General features: G+C 42.9%; 1 protein-coding gene across 5 annotated transcripts in view; it reads left to right on the top strand.

Moving 5' to 3' along the window:
* The window catches only part of DIS3L2 (DIS3 like 3'-5' exoribonuclease 2), a 204414-nt gene that overhangs the window by 76656 nt on the left and 111662 nt on the right, over positions 1 to 16096 (top strand). For all 5 annotated transcript variants that reach the window (XM_067301734.1, XM_013941819.2, XM_067301738.1 and 2 more), the window contains 3 exons: positions 898 to 1001; positions 2187 to 2434; positions 9990 to 10163. In XM_067301734.1, the coding sequence (XP_067157835.1) occupies positions 898 to 1001; positions 2187 to 2434; positions 9990 to 10163 (526 nt within the window). The remainder of the gene's footprint in view (positions 1 to 897; positions 1002 to 2186; positions 2435 to 9989; positions 10164 to 16096) is intronic.

The raw sequence follows: 16096 nt of genomic DNA, 5'->3' as shown, positions 1-16096 counted from the left end.
GCTATTTCCATAGAGTGGAAAAAGGCAGGCGTCCTCCACAAGTCCTCCAGCAAAGGGCGCGTGGATGTTTCCATCCTAAAAACACTTAGAGTGGTGACCATGGGCTCTCGGCAGTAATTTGTTTCGCAAGCGCCTGGTCCCAGCATTCTTCCTCGTGGCAAAGATCACTTTGGCTGTTTGTAAATACTAAAAAGCATTCAGTATGCCAGCTACCTATAACAGATGCTTTCAAACTCAGATACTTGAATATTTGAAAATTGTGAACTAGAAGTTAGTTGGCAGTTGGTTTAAATATTCTTGGTATCTGGTGAAGGAATTTCAGGGAGAGGGAACGTGGCTCTTTGTCATGCATAGTGATTACTTTCATAAGGCCTTTTAATAATCCTGGTCCAGAGCCAAAGAGGGTCAACTTAGTAGATACGGTTTCAGTTTCTAAGATAAACATACATTTTATAACTTTGCATAACATTTTTTAAGGAAATTAAATATTAAATGAATATATGTACGTAAGGGACTATTTATATAATATTAATGACTCCAGCTAAGAAATGCCAGGAAATTCATGCAGTTCTTAGTGTTTAATAAATAGAATGTGTTTTCCACCATTTTGTTTATTATGGCTGGTACAGTGGTACTTGTAAAGTTTGGGTTTATTTTGATTTTTGTTGTTTTTCAGCAGATGTGCACAATAAGTGAACATATATTTGCTCTTCATTGTAGTCTGGAGAAATAATAAATGTTGTTTAATGCTTAGCTATTCTAACACTTAAGAGATCTCTCTCATTGCAGTTAGGACTAAAACATGCACCTTATATTGTAATTTACTGCAAAGGACCAATGTAAATTGGTGATGGAAATGTACTACAGTAACTTGTGTTTCTTTCCTGTTTGATACAGTGAAGGCTGTCGGGATTGGTGTGCACAGAACAAAGCAAGATGATGTGCCCAAGGTGAATGATCCTAAGCTTCTTCCAGATAAGTTTCTTCAAAGGACAGCTAAGGTAAGTCCATGTAGGATGACAAGCAGGCATGTGTGTGCATGTGCATCAGAAGGAGCATTATGCTCCAAAAAGCTGAACTAGACCACCCCGGCCTCCCTGTCATCTTCCATCTGTTGGTCTTTGAATCTTGTTCACTGTTGCAAGAAGAATAATCGTTTGATCTGATAAAATTCAAGTGTCTTGTTATTTTAACCAATTATCATAGTTTAAATTCCATTTGTTTGCTGGGCAGAATTACTTAGCAAGATTCAGAAAAAGATTGGATACTAATAAGAATGTCAAGATTTCCAAAGTTGTCAGAATTAATTCTTGCAGCCTTTGAAAAGACTGTTAGGGCTGTTGGTTCAAGATCTACGTCAATCTCTGAATGTTAAGATAAAGACCACTGAGTCAGACTGGGTCAAGTCTTTCCCACATCTTGCACTTTCCTCCACAGCCACTGGTTCTGGTCCCTATTCTGTGCTGGACTGCCCTTTGGTCTCATCCAGCATGGCAATTCTAGTGCTCAGAATTGCACAGAGGTGCCACTCCTGAAGCCTTCTGGAAGGGTTCTTTTGTATAAGTTTAGGAAATTAGCTATATTTCTGTTACCCAGTGATTTATATACCCTGGATGAACACCTCTCTGGAACAATTACTTAATGATACTGTAATTTATTTTTCTTTTCAAAGCCATCTTGTACAAAGGTGAAATAACCCCTAACTTCAGAAAGCACAGAGAGGAAAGAACTGCCAAATTCCCCACAGCACATCCTTTCCTGTGGTTAACATTGGATCCGCCAGAGGCACCGGTTTTGAACTGGCCTGTTCTGCACTGAATGTTGAAATCACAGGCCGAGGATACAAATGAAAGATTTTACAGGAGTTGCTTGTATGTTGTGGCTAATTCTCTACATTTGGAAGCATCTGCTTCTTGTCTGGTTTTGTTCTGTAATCAAGAAAAATGCTGTAGAGCTAGCACTTGGAAGGCACTTAGCTCTTCTATAGCCGTGAGCAAGATGGCAAAAAAATACATTGTAAATAGGTACTCAATTAAGAAATGTGCGCGCGCGCACACACGGAAAACATGATACAGGCTTTCTGTGAACTTTCCAGATATTCTGCTGAGCCTCTGTGTATCTCTGTTCTGTTACGGAAAACAAGTTTCTCTGAAGGTATTAGCTGTAGAAACCTTTGCCTCTTCCAGGTGGTGTATATTTTGGAGAAGAAGCATTCCCGAGCAGCTACAGGCTTCATCAAGCTTCTGGCAGACAAGAACAGTGAACTCTTCAAGAAGTGTGCCATGTTCTCACCTGTGGACCATAGAGTGCCTAGGGCCTATGTGTCCTTGGCTGATTGCCCTTCAGACTTTGTAAGCAGACCTGAGGACTATTCAAATACGCTCTTCATCTGTCGCATAGTGGACTGGAAAGAAGACAGCAACTTTGCAACAGGGTATGTGGCTGCCACTGGAAGTAGAGATAAGATTTCTAGTCAGGGTTCTTAGTTTTACTTAGTTTGATACATGCAGTAGAGACAGGAATCTGTTAACAAGACAGGTGTCTTGCATCCCTCTTATAGCTGGTGAAGTAGCTATGATGATGCTAAGGATATCTCCTTGCTAGTTAAATCTTATGGCTACTTAAAGTTAGTTTCTTTTGATGCTTCCTTCAGTGTGCTGGCACATCGCAGCATAAATGAGTGTAGAGTCTATGCTCAGGCAAGCTTTTAGTCTGGAGGGAAGAAATACAGGCACTTGGCCTGACCAGCACAGATGCGCTAGGGTGCTGGGCAGCCTCTTGGTCTTTCCTCCCTTTGTGCAAAAAGAGTAGAAAGCATGTAGCTGTCTCGCTTCTGTTGGAGGAATGTCAGTGCCTGTGAGGCTCATCTTTGTCTTTTTAAGCCCTTACTGATATGAAGTAGAAAGTCTCAAGTTTTGTGGTATTTAAATTTGCTTCACTTCAAAGAGCGCTAGAAATCAAGTCGTTGCTCCTGAAAAAGAAGGGTGTTGCACACTGTACTTTTTAGGAGGGAATGTAAGGCCCCTCATGCTGTCCAGAGTTCATATCAGAGGTACTCTCATGAAGGAAGAGGTTTTAAAACAGGACTACTCAAATGGCTGATGCTGGGCTCGATCCAGATACCAAGTTCATTTTGCCTTTCCCTGGGGAAAACCCTGTATTTCTCAGTATTTTTGTGCTCTTTTGGGAAAAGCTGCAGTGCACCATGCACCCAGCTGGAGCAGTCCCACTATTTCCTGTAGAGTAGGCCTCGCTAAATAATGGTGGACACAGGTAAATTTATGCAGTTATCTTGGGAAAAACTGAGTAGCCCTGATTTATTATGTGATCCAGAGTAGATAATTCTGAGCTATGGCAATGCTGTGGTCAAATCTTAAAGGTGATGGGGGTCTGGATGTGATCTGGATGTAATCTGGAGTATAAGCCGTACTGGGAGTGATAATGGGAGCTGGGCATATAGCCACCTTTCTCTTCCCCTTGCAAAGCTGTTCTGATGGGGTAGCACAGATGATGCACAGTGTCAGATAGCAGAGAGTTTTTTACTGAGTCATCTCAGCTCAAAACTCCTGGTAAAACTTAAAAATTATATAAAACTTTTTTTTTTTAAAAGCAAGTGTGTTGGCACGGGTCTGTCAGCTCTAAAACTAAAAGTAAACTAAACTGAAGCCCCTGTTTCCCTTGAATATTTAAGTTTGTTATCAGTTGCGGCTGCTTTGTGTGCCCAGGAATAGCAAGTTCCATGTGTACTTCTTGGGAACCACGTGAGCAGCTAAGTCGCTCAGTATTTCCTAGCTAAACTGCAGTGCATGAACTGAAGTGGCCTCCCTTGGAGCCCCACTTAACTAGGGGCTGGCTGTGCTGTGAACTTCCCTATGACTAAGTTTCTTACTGGCAGAGATTTTCTTTGTCTTTCTCTGACTCCAACAGAGGAAAGACTGGAGGGTGATTGTACTGCTTGGCTTCTTGTTGTGAACAACCCCTCTTTTCAGCACAACTGGGGGAAATTAGGAGAACTGGCTAATGTCTTGTTTCATTGGCTAATGAGTGTTTCTCTAATTTGTGCTTCTGACAGCATTGTATATTCTCATCTGGCTGCTTCAGTAGTTTCCAAGATGTAAAGGGTGTTGTCAGGAAAGAAAACTTCCATGATTGTCTTCATACATAGTCGTTTCCTCTGGGATTCAGTTGCACTTCAGTAAGAGCCTTATGGAGATGGGAGCATAAAACCTTGGTGACCCATTTTGTTTTTAGCTATAAATACATGCTTGTTTAAACACTGAAACACAATGAAACCTCTTGAATGTCCCAAAAGACCTTGTTTGTTTTTTGGACTTGTTTATCAACTGGCCATGTTGCTAGTCATGGGCCACCTGAAGGAAAGACGAGGAGCTGATCAACAGTTCACTGCATGCTTGCTTTTCTGAACTTTCTTGGCTGGGTGGCTAGGTGAGGAATCAGACCTCCTAGCTGTGGTTATGTTGCTTGGAGGACTGTCACCACACCTTCCTGAGTGTTTCTTCTTCTCTAACACAGGTACAGCCACTTTGAAGTTGTTCAGGCTGGTTTGATAGAAAGAGCCATTAATATCACAGCCAGTCCCCAATCTGGCAGTCGAGCAAGTTTTTCCTTCCTATTGGTGTTGCCCCCTGTGTCAGTGCCATGCTTCCTGGGCTCAGATGCTCCTTTGCCCCGCTGCCCACATTAGAGGAATTGGGAATATGAGTACCTCGTGGCTCTAGGGACAGTGTGTGCTGGAACTGTGCACCCCTTAGCTCTGCCTACAGACTTCATGATATCTCTTTGGCAGCACCACATTGGTTTTGAAAATATCTGGACTATAGAGCCTCTAGGTCTGCACCATCTAAAGTCTGGAAGTATCACAGGGAAAACTCCGTCAGTAGTTTGGCAGTCATTTCTTTTGGATGCCTTGAACATTTTCAGGTACTTTCCATCCTGCAGCTGATCTCTTACAACTGGACATGCACCCTCCTTTCCTTTCCTCTTGGGAGGTTCAGTGCTGTGTTTCCCAGCACAGTTCACAGCATCCTTTTGGTCTTCATGGTGACTGGTGGGTTGCTCTGTGGTGGCACTGCCCACCCAGGGTGGTCACCTGCACTGAGGAACCTGGCAGTCCCTGGAAGTCCCCTTGGGGCAGGGGTGCGTTTCTGTGACCCATGATTGCCACCTGGTGGTCACCAATGAGACACTGTACCCTCTGAAGGCCACCCTGTCACCCCTGACTGTGTGCGCTCACCTGCAGCTTTTGTTGGGCTCAGACTGGTAGGTAGGAAGGAGCGGGGAGGAACTAATGGCTCCATGTCCAGCTGGTGATGCCATGGGTGTGTTGTACTGCTGCTGCACTCTTTCCTAGCGTGGTTGCACAAGAAATGATTTTACTGTGGCAGTGAAATGCCATTTAACTATACCCAGTCTAGGTAGGAAATAAAGCAAAATAGCTCTAAAATGTTATCATTTTCCAGATAAATACAGTACAGTTATTTTCTGGAGACTTTTCTTTTTAGTTTTGGAGTATTACTCCAAACCTCTCTGTGCCTTTGGAGGTGGATAAGGTAGTTTCTTTTCTTGCTCACACAGTATGATGATGGATGAGACTATTAAAAAAAAAAAAAAAAAAAAAAATTGGAAGTAAAAATGTAGAATCACTGATTCCCTCTGTGTATCTTTTAGACACGGTGATACATGGGGCTTGTGTGGCTATTCTAGCTCAGGGCCTTAGATATTGGTCTGTCAAGGTGACAAGATTTGCCATGGGATTTGCAATAAAATGAAACCTTGCAGTCTGTTCTTTCACTTATTGCTCTTTCCAAAGTCATCCAAGTGGTTTGAATTCCTTTCATCTCCAGACATTTTTTTATATATATATATATATTTATATATTTATATATTTATATATATATATCTCTGTGTGTGTATGTATTTATATGTGTGTGTGTATACATAGATGTGTGCATATATATATATACATATACACACACACATATATACACCTACATATATTTATTTAGCTCAAAATATATTTGGTTTGAGGGGAAATGATGAGATAACCTCAGGTAGCTCATTGTAAGGCATGAGGAAAGGTTTGATCTCCAGCCAATATAGCTGTATTGGAAAAAGACCTACTTGCAAACGTGATTGTCTCTCAGTAAAGCTGTGTTCCCTTGGCGTTGCTAATCGTGCTGGTCTGGAGCATGGGATGACTCCGTTTCCACAGGGAGCACGATGCTGCTCCCATGCTCTGACAGTGGGTAGCCCAGCAGTCAGCGGGAGGCAGCTCGGCAGTGCAGTTAAACTGAACTGAGCTCTTGGGAGCTCTGAGTTTCTCCATGACGCAGCTCAGCATCTCTGAGATGTTCGGCCCTGCAGCAGTCTTCCACCATGGCCTTTGGACACTTCCAAGCTGGTGGCTCTGGTGTCCCCACTTGGCCCCATGCTGCTGGCCGCTCGAACCCTGGCCGGGTCCAGGCCTGGTGTGGCAGAAGCAGCTGGGTGGCCTCCCTTGCTTTCTCCTCTCCTGCTGCTGCATGACCTTCCCTCAGGAGTGGTGGCTTATGGATGTGTAGGATGTTCCACTGCTGCCGAAAGACACCCTCCACGTAGGATCACAGTGAGCAAGTTTCTTCTAGGGAGAGATTGAAAAAGGTTGTTAAATCCCCATGGAAGATATTCACTCCCGTTTGGGAGCCTGCCCGGCTTTCCAAAGGAAACAAGCCTTACGTAATTGTGCTTTGTCTTTTTGGACAGTCCTTATCACATAACCTTGGAGCACGTTGGCTGGTTTCAGCTGAGTCTGGGGAGCCGAGAGGGCTCTAGTGTGTGCTTGTGGAAATGGGTGGCTGCATAGCGGGGAGAGATCCGCTGGGCAAAGAGGAAGATGGAGCATGAGTGTGGCTCTGCCTCAGGCACACACTCATGGGAACCCAAGCCCTGGTGAGTCTGCAGCTCACAGGGCAGTTCAGTTGGCTTGCAGCTGCACCCGCTTTGGAGAAATACTTTTTGAGCATGGTTACGCTTTGCATGCTTCCCAAAATCCCAACTGCGGCACGTTCCCTTCCAGTGCTTTCCATGACTGGATACTACCACTGTGTCTGACGTCAGTACAAGGGTATTAAAGGATCTCTCCAGGGCACCCTAATACTCTTCTATCAGCGTCATAGAAAAGAAATGTTTACGTCTAACCATTATAATTTTTTTTAACCTTTTAACATTAAAAAAATACATATATGTAAGTCTGGGGTGTCCCAGACATGCCAACTCCCTGGGAGGGAATGTCTGGCTGCCGCTGGGCCATGCGTTTGTTGTTGTTTGTAAGCCTCTTGAACTATTCTTGCTGCCCTTGATGGCCACAGAAGCCCATGAGCAGTTTACAGCCTGGCTCTTACTCCAGAGCCATCTATGATCCTTCATGCGTTACCTTTGATCACATGCTGTGCTGTCAGATTTTGCTCTGATGCAAGTCATCATGTCTGTGTGACTGTAACATGGCCCCAATTAAAGTCCATTGCACACTTTTATTTCAAGGTACTTGGGAAATGTTCCCTGGAACACTGTAAATCAAATGTTAATTGCTATTAAAATGTTAGTCCTATATCAAACCTCTGGGTAAACCCCTTATGGTTCATAATCTAATTTCAGTAAATGGATCAAGAAAACATGGGTTTCCAAAATGAGCTGGAAAACATTCTGGCGTTGAAAGGTGCTGTCCATGCCTTGTAATGCAGGCTTCCAGCCACCCTCTTGGTGTGCTTCCCTTCCCTGCTCTGCCCTTCCAAGAGAAGGGGCACCTGCGAGTTCAACCCTTGCCATGCCTTTTTTTGGTAGGGCAACATGTTCCCTCTCTTCCTTTTTTTTTTTTATTCTTCTCAATTCGTCCTTCTGGCCATGAAAGTTGTTTGAGTCGAGATACCTTTTCCTTTGCCTTACAGAGTTTAGTGCGAGGCGTAAGGTTCAAGCACAGGGTCCCAAGCTCAAGAGTGGTCCTTGTGAGAGAGCTGCTGGAGGGCCTGAAGACCCAGAGACTCATCCTCGCTAAGTCTCCCAGCTCTGCACTAACTTTGGGAATGAAATGGTGATTTCTCTGGTTTATTGTTACTGCTGAGAGAGAGGGAGATAAAGCTGATGTCTCATTTATTTACATTAAAATAAGGATCAGGCTGGGACCAAACTGCAGCAACAGAGAATTAAGCCTAGATGCCAAATGTATACGTATTTCTGCCATAGAGTTTGTACATAAAATTGAAACAATGGAGGGAAATATCTTTTATCCTTGTTTTCATTTTTATTTTAAAGCCAGGCAATGTGAACTCTACAATTTACCGCGCCACAAAGTGCACAATCCTTTTCAGCATATTACACGATGTGACAGGTTTATTACACAGCCATTTCCCGTTGTGAAGAGAGATAGCCTTACTCCCATAAAGAAGATGGGCTTGCTTGCACTGCATAGATGGGGTTTGTTCTGTGGCTTTATGGCACATTTGAAGCACTGAGAGCATCTTGCTTGTCCAAATGACAAGTACTCTATTCTGGCCCCGATTTAGGAAAGTAATTAGTGCGTGTTCTCACTCATTAGAATTAAAGTAGAAGGATCAATATAACGATTGTGCATTTTATGCAGTGGAAAAACACTTATTAGAGTGGCTGTATTTGCATCTCTTTTGTGTCATATTTTGATGGATTTACCTAAATTTCAGCTGTAATTTCCTTGGGCCAGGAATGTTATCTCTATTGCATGTAAAGTGCCATTCATCCTAATGGCAGTGTGTATGGCTGTAATTTATATATATATATATATATGTATGAAAATATTAAAAAAAAAAAAATTACCTGTGTGCTGCAGAGCAGTCTGGGGATGAGAAAGGGGGCAAAGAGAGCTACCCTGGGGGACAGGTTCTCATCTTACATTTGTAACCAGGTAGGGAGGGAACAAGTGTCCCACTCTAGAGTTCCCATTTGCGCACTATGTCCAGAACTGAGTACTTATCTGACACCAAAGCTCTCGGACAGATGCTTGCTGGGGTTTGCACTGGAGCAGATGGAAACTTTCTCTCTGCATAATAGAGCAGCAGCCTCATCCACACATGTGCAAAATACTGCATCAAAGATCATTAGCATGTGGGACACAATGTTTCTGCTATCTATGACTTGTTTCTAGATAGCTGGCTCCCCTCCAGTTGAATGATGGTCTGGAGGCTCCTCCTTAGGATAGGAGGGACAGACTACTGGGAGCATTCAGGTCCTGGAAAGAGCCTAGAAAATGTTTGGAAAGACAATCCATGTGCTTGTTTGTGCATGCCATTCCTGTAAGAAAGGCCATTAGGGTTCTCCACACCTCTGCCTGCATAGGGCATCGGATTGCCCAGGTGGAGAGGCATGCTCTCTGGGGTGGAGAGCAGTGTGATGAGCTCTCTGGGAACTGTCTTCTGCAGAGCTGTCTGGGATCTGGTGGGAACCTGTTCTCCATGCAAAGCTCAGGTAGTGGAGATCAGTCATGTTTTTTTAATGGTGAGGAGAGGAAGGGAAATTTCAACTCTTTTTCTTTTTTGGTAGCATGCGGTCACTGTATGAAAGAGTTTGGGAACCAGCCGTTTGTAAAGCTAGAACAGTCTGTGTGGAGAGTTGCACTTTCTTGTTCCTATTGGACATCTCTATGGTTGCTATTTTGTTTCTAAAATTGAACACTGTTATGCCTCTACAAAAACCTAATAATACAAAACATCATTTTAAAATGAGATACACGAAATCACCCAGGGTACTGGCTGGCTGGTGTTTTACACCTCTAGCAGACAGAAGTCATGGTATGTTCTGAATTCCTGCCCAGTCCTCTGCCAAAACTCAGGGAGAAAAAGTGAACGGGTGAAAGAATATGTTTGAGGACTCAGTCACAAACTCAGCCTCTCTGGAGGGGACAATAACAACGTGAGAATTCTAATTATACACTTAAAACATCATCCCTTTCTTTCTTTCTGCAGGCAGATGGCCAAAACTCTTGGGCAGGCAGGGGAGATTGAGCCGGAAACAGAAGGGATCCTGACAGAATATGGTGTGGATTTCTCTGACTTCTCCCCCGAAGTCCTGGAATGTCTTCCCCAGAGCCTGCCCTGGGTTATCTCACTGGGAGAGCTGGCCGACAGAAGAGATTTAAGGTAACATAGAAAAGCTTGATCTCTCACTTCTTGAATTGGTTCAGGGCTTTTTATTTTGTTTTTTGCTTTCATTACACTTTGAAAAGGCACTGACTTACTATGTGTTACCTGTGCTAGCTTGGAAATAGACTGCTTTTCAAAGTACCTGCAAACCAGAAAGATCAGTTCTTTGGAGAAGTATTTTTTGAACCATAGAGGCTTTCTTTCAAAAGGATTGTTGAAAACTGGAAATTTGGTGTTTGGCTCCTAATCTGAAAGCTTTATGTTTTTGTCTGGAATGTATTAGATATTTTAGTGATAGTTTTATAGAGATTTTCTGAATGCCTGGCAGATCAAATGGTCCTGGACATTGTTCCTTTGAAACTGAAGCACAGGTAGAGCCTGGCCTGTGTTTGCCTGTCCAGTCTCAACGTTCTTCACTGTTCAGAAGAACTGGTATCATGTGGAGCTTATGACAGCTCTTGATCAGGTTAGCATTTGGCAAACATAGTCATTCCCTGCAACCTTGCAACTTTGTGCTGTCCACCTACCTCATATTATCCATACCTGCAGTTTAGTGATCTTCCCACCAGCTTTCAGGAACTCCACAATCTGTTGAGTGACAGACACTCTGACATTGCTAGTCTACCCAAAAATAATGGGCTTGCTATGCTTCAAAATGTCAGATTAGAGTCGCCTTTTCACTAGACAAGATTTAAGGACAAAAGAAGAGTAGTTTAATGAAAACCTAGCTTAGCAATAAAGGAGGGAAGTTCCAAAAAGCAAAACAATAAATAGGTTATTAAGATGATATGGTGTGTTCCACTCCCACACTTGCTTATATTAGAGCATTGTGTCTCAGCTGGCAGCTCTCATTGTGTTGTGGGGGACGGATTCAACAGTTCAGTGTAATGATGCTTTCTTGCATGTTGCTGAGGTAAAACAGCTTGAGTCCTCAAGACAGAGATTTCCACTGTTTGCAGTGGTACAAGCACTTAGGTGCATGTGGCAAGCCCTTCTCCCTCTTAGTTTATCTGTGTTGTTGATGTGCACACTAACAAATTGAGTGGGTAAGTGGATAAACTCCAGCCACCTGTATCCAACTGGTTACCTTTGGACCCAATTCTGCACTGCAGCCTGCAGCCTTCTTACTGCTTTGCCTTAACTGAACTTCAATTGCCATACAGTGGAATAATTCAGGGGAGAGTTGCACTCCTGACTGAGTAGTGGTAACACTCAGATACCAGATCCAGACTGTAGGCTTGCAGTAGCTTAGAAGGGGGAAAAAAAAAAAAAAAAAAAAGCAGAATTCATTATAAAGTTCCAGTTCAGAAGTCACTGGAAAGTGCTTATTTTTATGTTTTTGACTACATTTCAGTAGCGTTCTCCATTTCTTCTGACCAAGTTCTTTCAAGCAAATAAAGAGCTTGACTTGTCTCCAGTTAGACAATCATTTTTGGGAACAAATCCCAAGTGAATTTCTTCTTTTTATTGCTGAATTATTACACTGGGACTTATCAAGGTGATAACAGTTTTGCAGTTAAGTCATTTAAATCCCTCTCTGCCCCTTCCTGACCACAGTGCATGCTACAAAGTAGATTTCCTTTTGATCCTCTCAAACATAAACAATTAACAGTCAAGGTTTTCTAGACAATTATTTGAGCTTAATTTCCTAATCCTTTTAATGTCAAGTGCCACACTGATGACTAACTAGTCTGTGGTCTAAACACATATGAAGATAACATGAGACTTCTCTGACTATGAAAAGCAAATTACAAGCAAATCTTCTTATTCGTTTCCTCATGGTGAGAGGTTTGTCTCCCAGAAAAAGATGGGTTTTATTAGTAAAAGTAGCAGGAGTCACCACAGAGTGGAGTCCTGCACTTGGAGACTGGCTGCCTTCTCTTCTGGTCTTATCCGTCAGACCTTGAGACTATCCCTGATGACTGTGCAGTCACAAGGTGGCTTGACTTCACCTTTGTATTAAACGTTAGCTTTCATGTTGGTGACAATCAGTACATTGTGGTCTGTCAGTGTGGTACAAATAGCTGACATGCACTGGCACAGGGTGGCATCCGGAGGGAGATGCCTGAACTTGGCTATCTGATCTGGGTGTACAGAGGGGTTGTGCCTCATTTTCCCGGGGCGCGCTCACAGCGTTCAGTAGCACCTGCCTCTGCAAGTGCCCATCTTCACTGCACTTTGTATATGTTGATCTGTCAGGCTCTTCAGATTACTGCAGTGTACAGTAAATGCTTGTGAGAGTGCAATATAAAATAAGTGACAGTGAAATAAAGGCTTTGTATTTCCTGTTAGCACTTCAAAATAGCTCATCCTGATACAGTTTGCATGTTGCTTACCTGACTAGAGTAAACATGAATTAGTTTGGCTTAAAATACTCTTGTCTACAGTAGAACCTTTCCAGGTCTGTAACACAGCACTATGAGTTCTGTTGGGTCATGAATTAGTAGTAGGCCTTTGGGATTTGGAACTGAGACCAGAGCAGTGTTAGGTTTTCTGGTGTTTCCTCCTTCTGAGATAACCTTCCTTTGCTTCTTTTCACCATGTGGAATGACCCTTTCCTCCTCAAAAGGTAACTTTGTGTTCTGCCGAACAGTTTCCTTAGCATGATCAGTTGTGTTTGTAAGTCAGTGACTAGAGCACTGAGTTAGTCTCTCTCTAATGGAGGGATTTGTGGATGTGGTTTTAGATTAAAATGAGGCAATGTGTTTCACCGGTCTGCTGAGGCTGGGGAAGATGAGGGAATGCTATTTTGTTCATGCCATCTTGTAAATATGTTCCTTGATCTTCCTGCAAGTCTTTCAGTTTTACAGGAAGCGTGTTCTTGCCATGCATAGTCTGTTTGGATAGCAACTGTGATCTCACCTACATAGCCTGTGCAGAATTGCTTCCAAGAGATCTTTTTTTTCTTCATTTCTTCAGTAGTGGCTCACAAAGAACGTTTACATAATATTTTAATATTACTTAAGGCAGAAAAGATCCAAACCTCGTGGATGGCTTTGAAGTCTTTTAGCTGATTTAACTCTCTGCTCTGCCACTGGTGCACAGTTTTGCTGTGAACATCTGCTTTACCTATGTGGTTTTATCTATTTGTAAAATTAGACGAATATTCCATGGGCCCTTCAAGCTTAATTGTTTGTAAAGAGCACCGAAGACCTCTAATGAAAAGCACTAGACAAGTATTAGGTGTCGACATTGCAAACTGAAGTTGTATTTTACAGAGAGCGTGAAGTTTCATAAAGTATTAGAGTAGCGTGACTGAGGAAACTTCCCTTCCTTCACTTGAAATGTGATAATACAGATAGGACTGGAGTTCTCATTATTTAAGTTGACTGGACTTGGTGTTTCCTCATTATAATGAGAAGATAGTTTGAGGAGAGAAGTGTCTGGTTTGCTGTTTTTGGAGAAGCATTACAACATTAGTGTCAGAGAAATTTTTGATGGGTACATAGTTTCAGCCATTTTCCAGTCTTTTCCAGTGTTTCAACATGTAACTTTCATTTCCTTGTTTGCTTTGCTTTGCACTTAGTGTTTCAGTGGTGTGGGACAAAACTTAGCAAACAGAAGAGGGTCAGGGCAAAGGAGGAAATGCAAATTTCAGAGGTGGGTGCAGCAGAGAGGGGGATTGGAGGAGGAAGCCATTTGAAGAGTTGTAGCCAGGAATCTAAGAAACCCAAAAGCTATTTCTAAGACTTGTTCCAAATGTTTCTAATTTCATTCATATCTTTTTGTTTCCTTTACTGCTTAACTGGGACAAGAAACTAAAGCCAGGAAAGTCCGATCATAGTGGGAAACAAAAACCTAAATATTGGAAAGAGAAAAAAGGCCGTTCTTTGCAAAGCAGTTCTGCCTTTTGCATGTCTCCCATTGTTGGTGTTACTGTGGAAAATGTATAACATCACTCTTTGGATAGCGCTACAGCCTCTTCAAGTAGAGATGGTTTATATAGTCTAACATGGAAGAACTTGAGGATATCTATTTCTTTACCATTTGCCTAATAATAAGTGAGCCTGTTGACCTCCGCTGGACTATTACAAATGTGAAACTTGGCACTCAAAAGTGCTTGCTCTAAATTTTCCAGTTGCTTTCTCTTTTTCCATTTGATGTCATCCTGCCAACTAGTGATTTTATTATTATAAACAGGACATTGTATTCACTTTTAAGAAGAAATATGAAGCTGAAGGTAAAATTACAAACTGCAGTTTCTCAGCTGGCAAAAAACAAAACAATGAGCTAAAAATACTGAGCAGAGAAAGGGTGCTGTGGCAAGAAACTGAAATATCTGCAAGATGGATATTGTCTGAAGAGCAGAAACTGACTTTAACCAAGCAACTCTGAACTCATGAGATTCACAGGCTGGTTGAGGATGGAAGGGGCCTCTGCACATCATCTAATCCAATCCCTCTGCTCAAAGCAGAGTCAACTTGAGCAAGTTCAGTTGAGTTTTGAATATCTCTAAGCATGGAGACTCCGCTACTGCTTCGGGTGACATTCCAGTGTTCGATCACCCTTACACTAAGAAGGTTTTTTTTCTTACGTTTAAATGGAATTTCCTGTATTTCAGTTTGTGCCCTTTGCCTCTTGTCCTGTCACTGGATACCACTGAGGAGAGTCTCTCTCTATTTTCTTTACACCCTCTCATCAGTGTGTATAAATACACATTGGTAAGATCCCTCCTGAGCCTTCTCCAGTCTGAACAATTCCAGTCATCTTAGCCTCTGCCTTTATGTCTGATGCTTCAGTCCCTTAATCATCTTCATGGACTACTTCACTGGACTCGCTCCAGTATGTCCATGTCTCTCTTGTACTGGGGAGCCCTGAACTAGATCCAGCACTCCAAATGTGTCTCACGAGTGCTGAGTAGAGGGGAAGGATCACCTCCCTCCACCTGCTGGTGACGCTCTTTCTAATGCAGCTCAGGATGCTGTTGGCTGCCTTTGCTGTGAGAACACATTGCTGGCTCACATTCACCTTGTCCACCAGGGCCCACAGGGCCTTTTCTACAAAGCTGCTTTCCAGCCAGTCAGCCCCCAGCCTGTACTGGTGCATGGGGTTATTTCTCCTCAGGTGTAGGACTTCGCATTTCCCTTTGAACTTCATGAGATTCCTGTCAGCCCATTTCTCCAGCCTGTTGAGGCCCCTCCGAATGGCAGCACAACCACCTGGTGTATCAGCCATTCCTCCCATGAGGAGCATGAGTATCTCTCCTGATTGCTAAAAGGCCTGGAGAGCATCAAACTGAGGGGACAGTGAGGATCCAGAGCATTGTCAGGGAACAGTTAATGCTCTCTTGCCTCCCCTGCAGGGCAGAGTTAATGAACTTTGGTCCTGCAGGCAAAGAGCTCAAAGAGCGCAAGGAAGCTTTCAGCTAAAGTTTGTATCTTGATGTTCCAGCTTGTGACTTAAATTGGCGCCATGCTCTTTGATGGGCTGCCACCCACCTAAAGATATCAAAGTTATTGAAGGCTAAATTGTAACTTTGGTTGCCCATTGAGAAATGTGGCATCTTGCCTTTGGTTGGTAAGGTAGGAAGAGTGGAGGTACTCTGGTAGGTGTTTGTCCTGCTGGGGAGGGAAAGCTCTGTTCTTAGCACTGTTTGTATTCGGAAAGCACTGGCAACAGGACAGTTCCTGTGTTGCGGTTCTGCCCACTATTTATGTCCTTCTTGACGAACGGTGCAGCTAGTAACAGGGATTAGCAGTGCTTATAGCAAAGATTTAACAACATGCTCTTTGTTCTTGATGCCCAAGGAGATTATTGGTTCATAAAATTAGAGGTGATGATAAAAATGGCAGCCTTGAGCTGTGCAAGGGGTTGGAGGGAAAGCAGTCAGCCTCTGAAACAGATGTCTTTTCTAGACAGGTGGAAGATTTAAGTTTGAAATGAGTGCAAGTCAGATAAAATATCATTAAACAGCTTGTTTCCTGGAGATT

This window comes from Apteryx mantelli, chromosome 9, assembly GCF_036417845.1.
Source record: "Apteryx mantelli isolate bAptMan1 chromosome 9, bAptMan1.hap1, whole genome shotgun sequence".
Lineage (NCBI taxonomy): Eukaryota > Metazoa > Chordata > Aves > Apterygiformes > Apterygidae > Apteryx > Apteryx mantelli.
The sequence above is the reverse complement of the archived record's forward strand: the minus strand, read 5'-3'. Positions and strand labels throughout refer to the sequence as shown.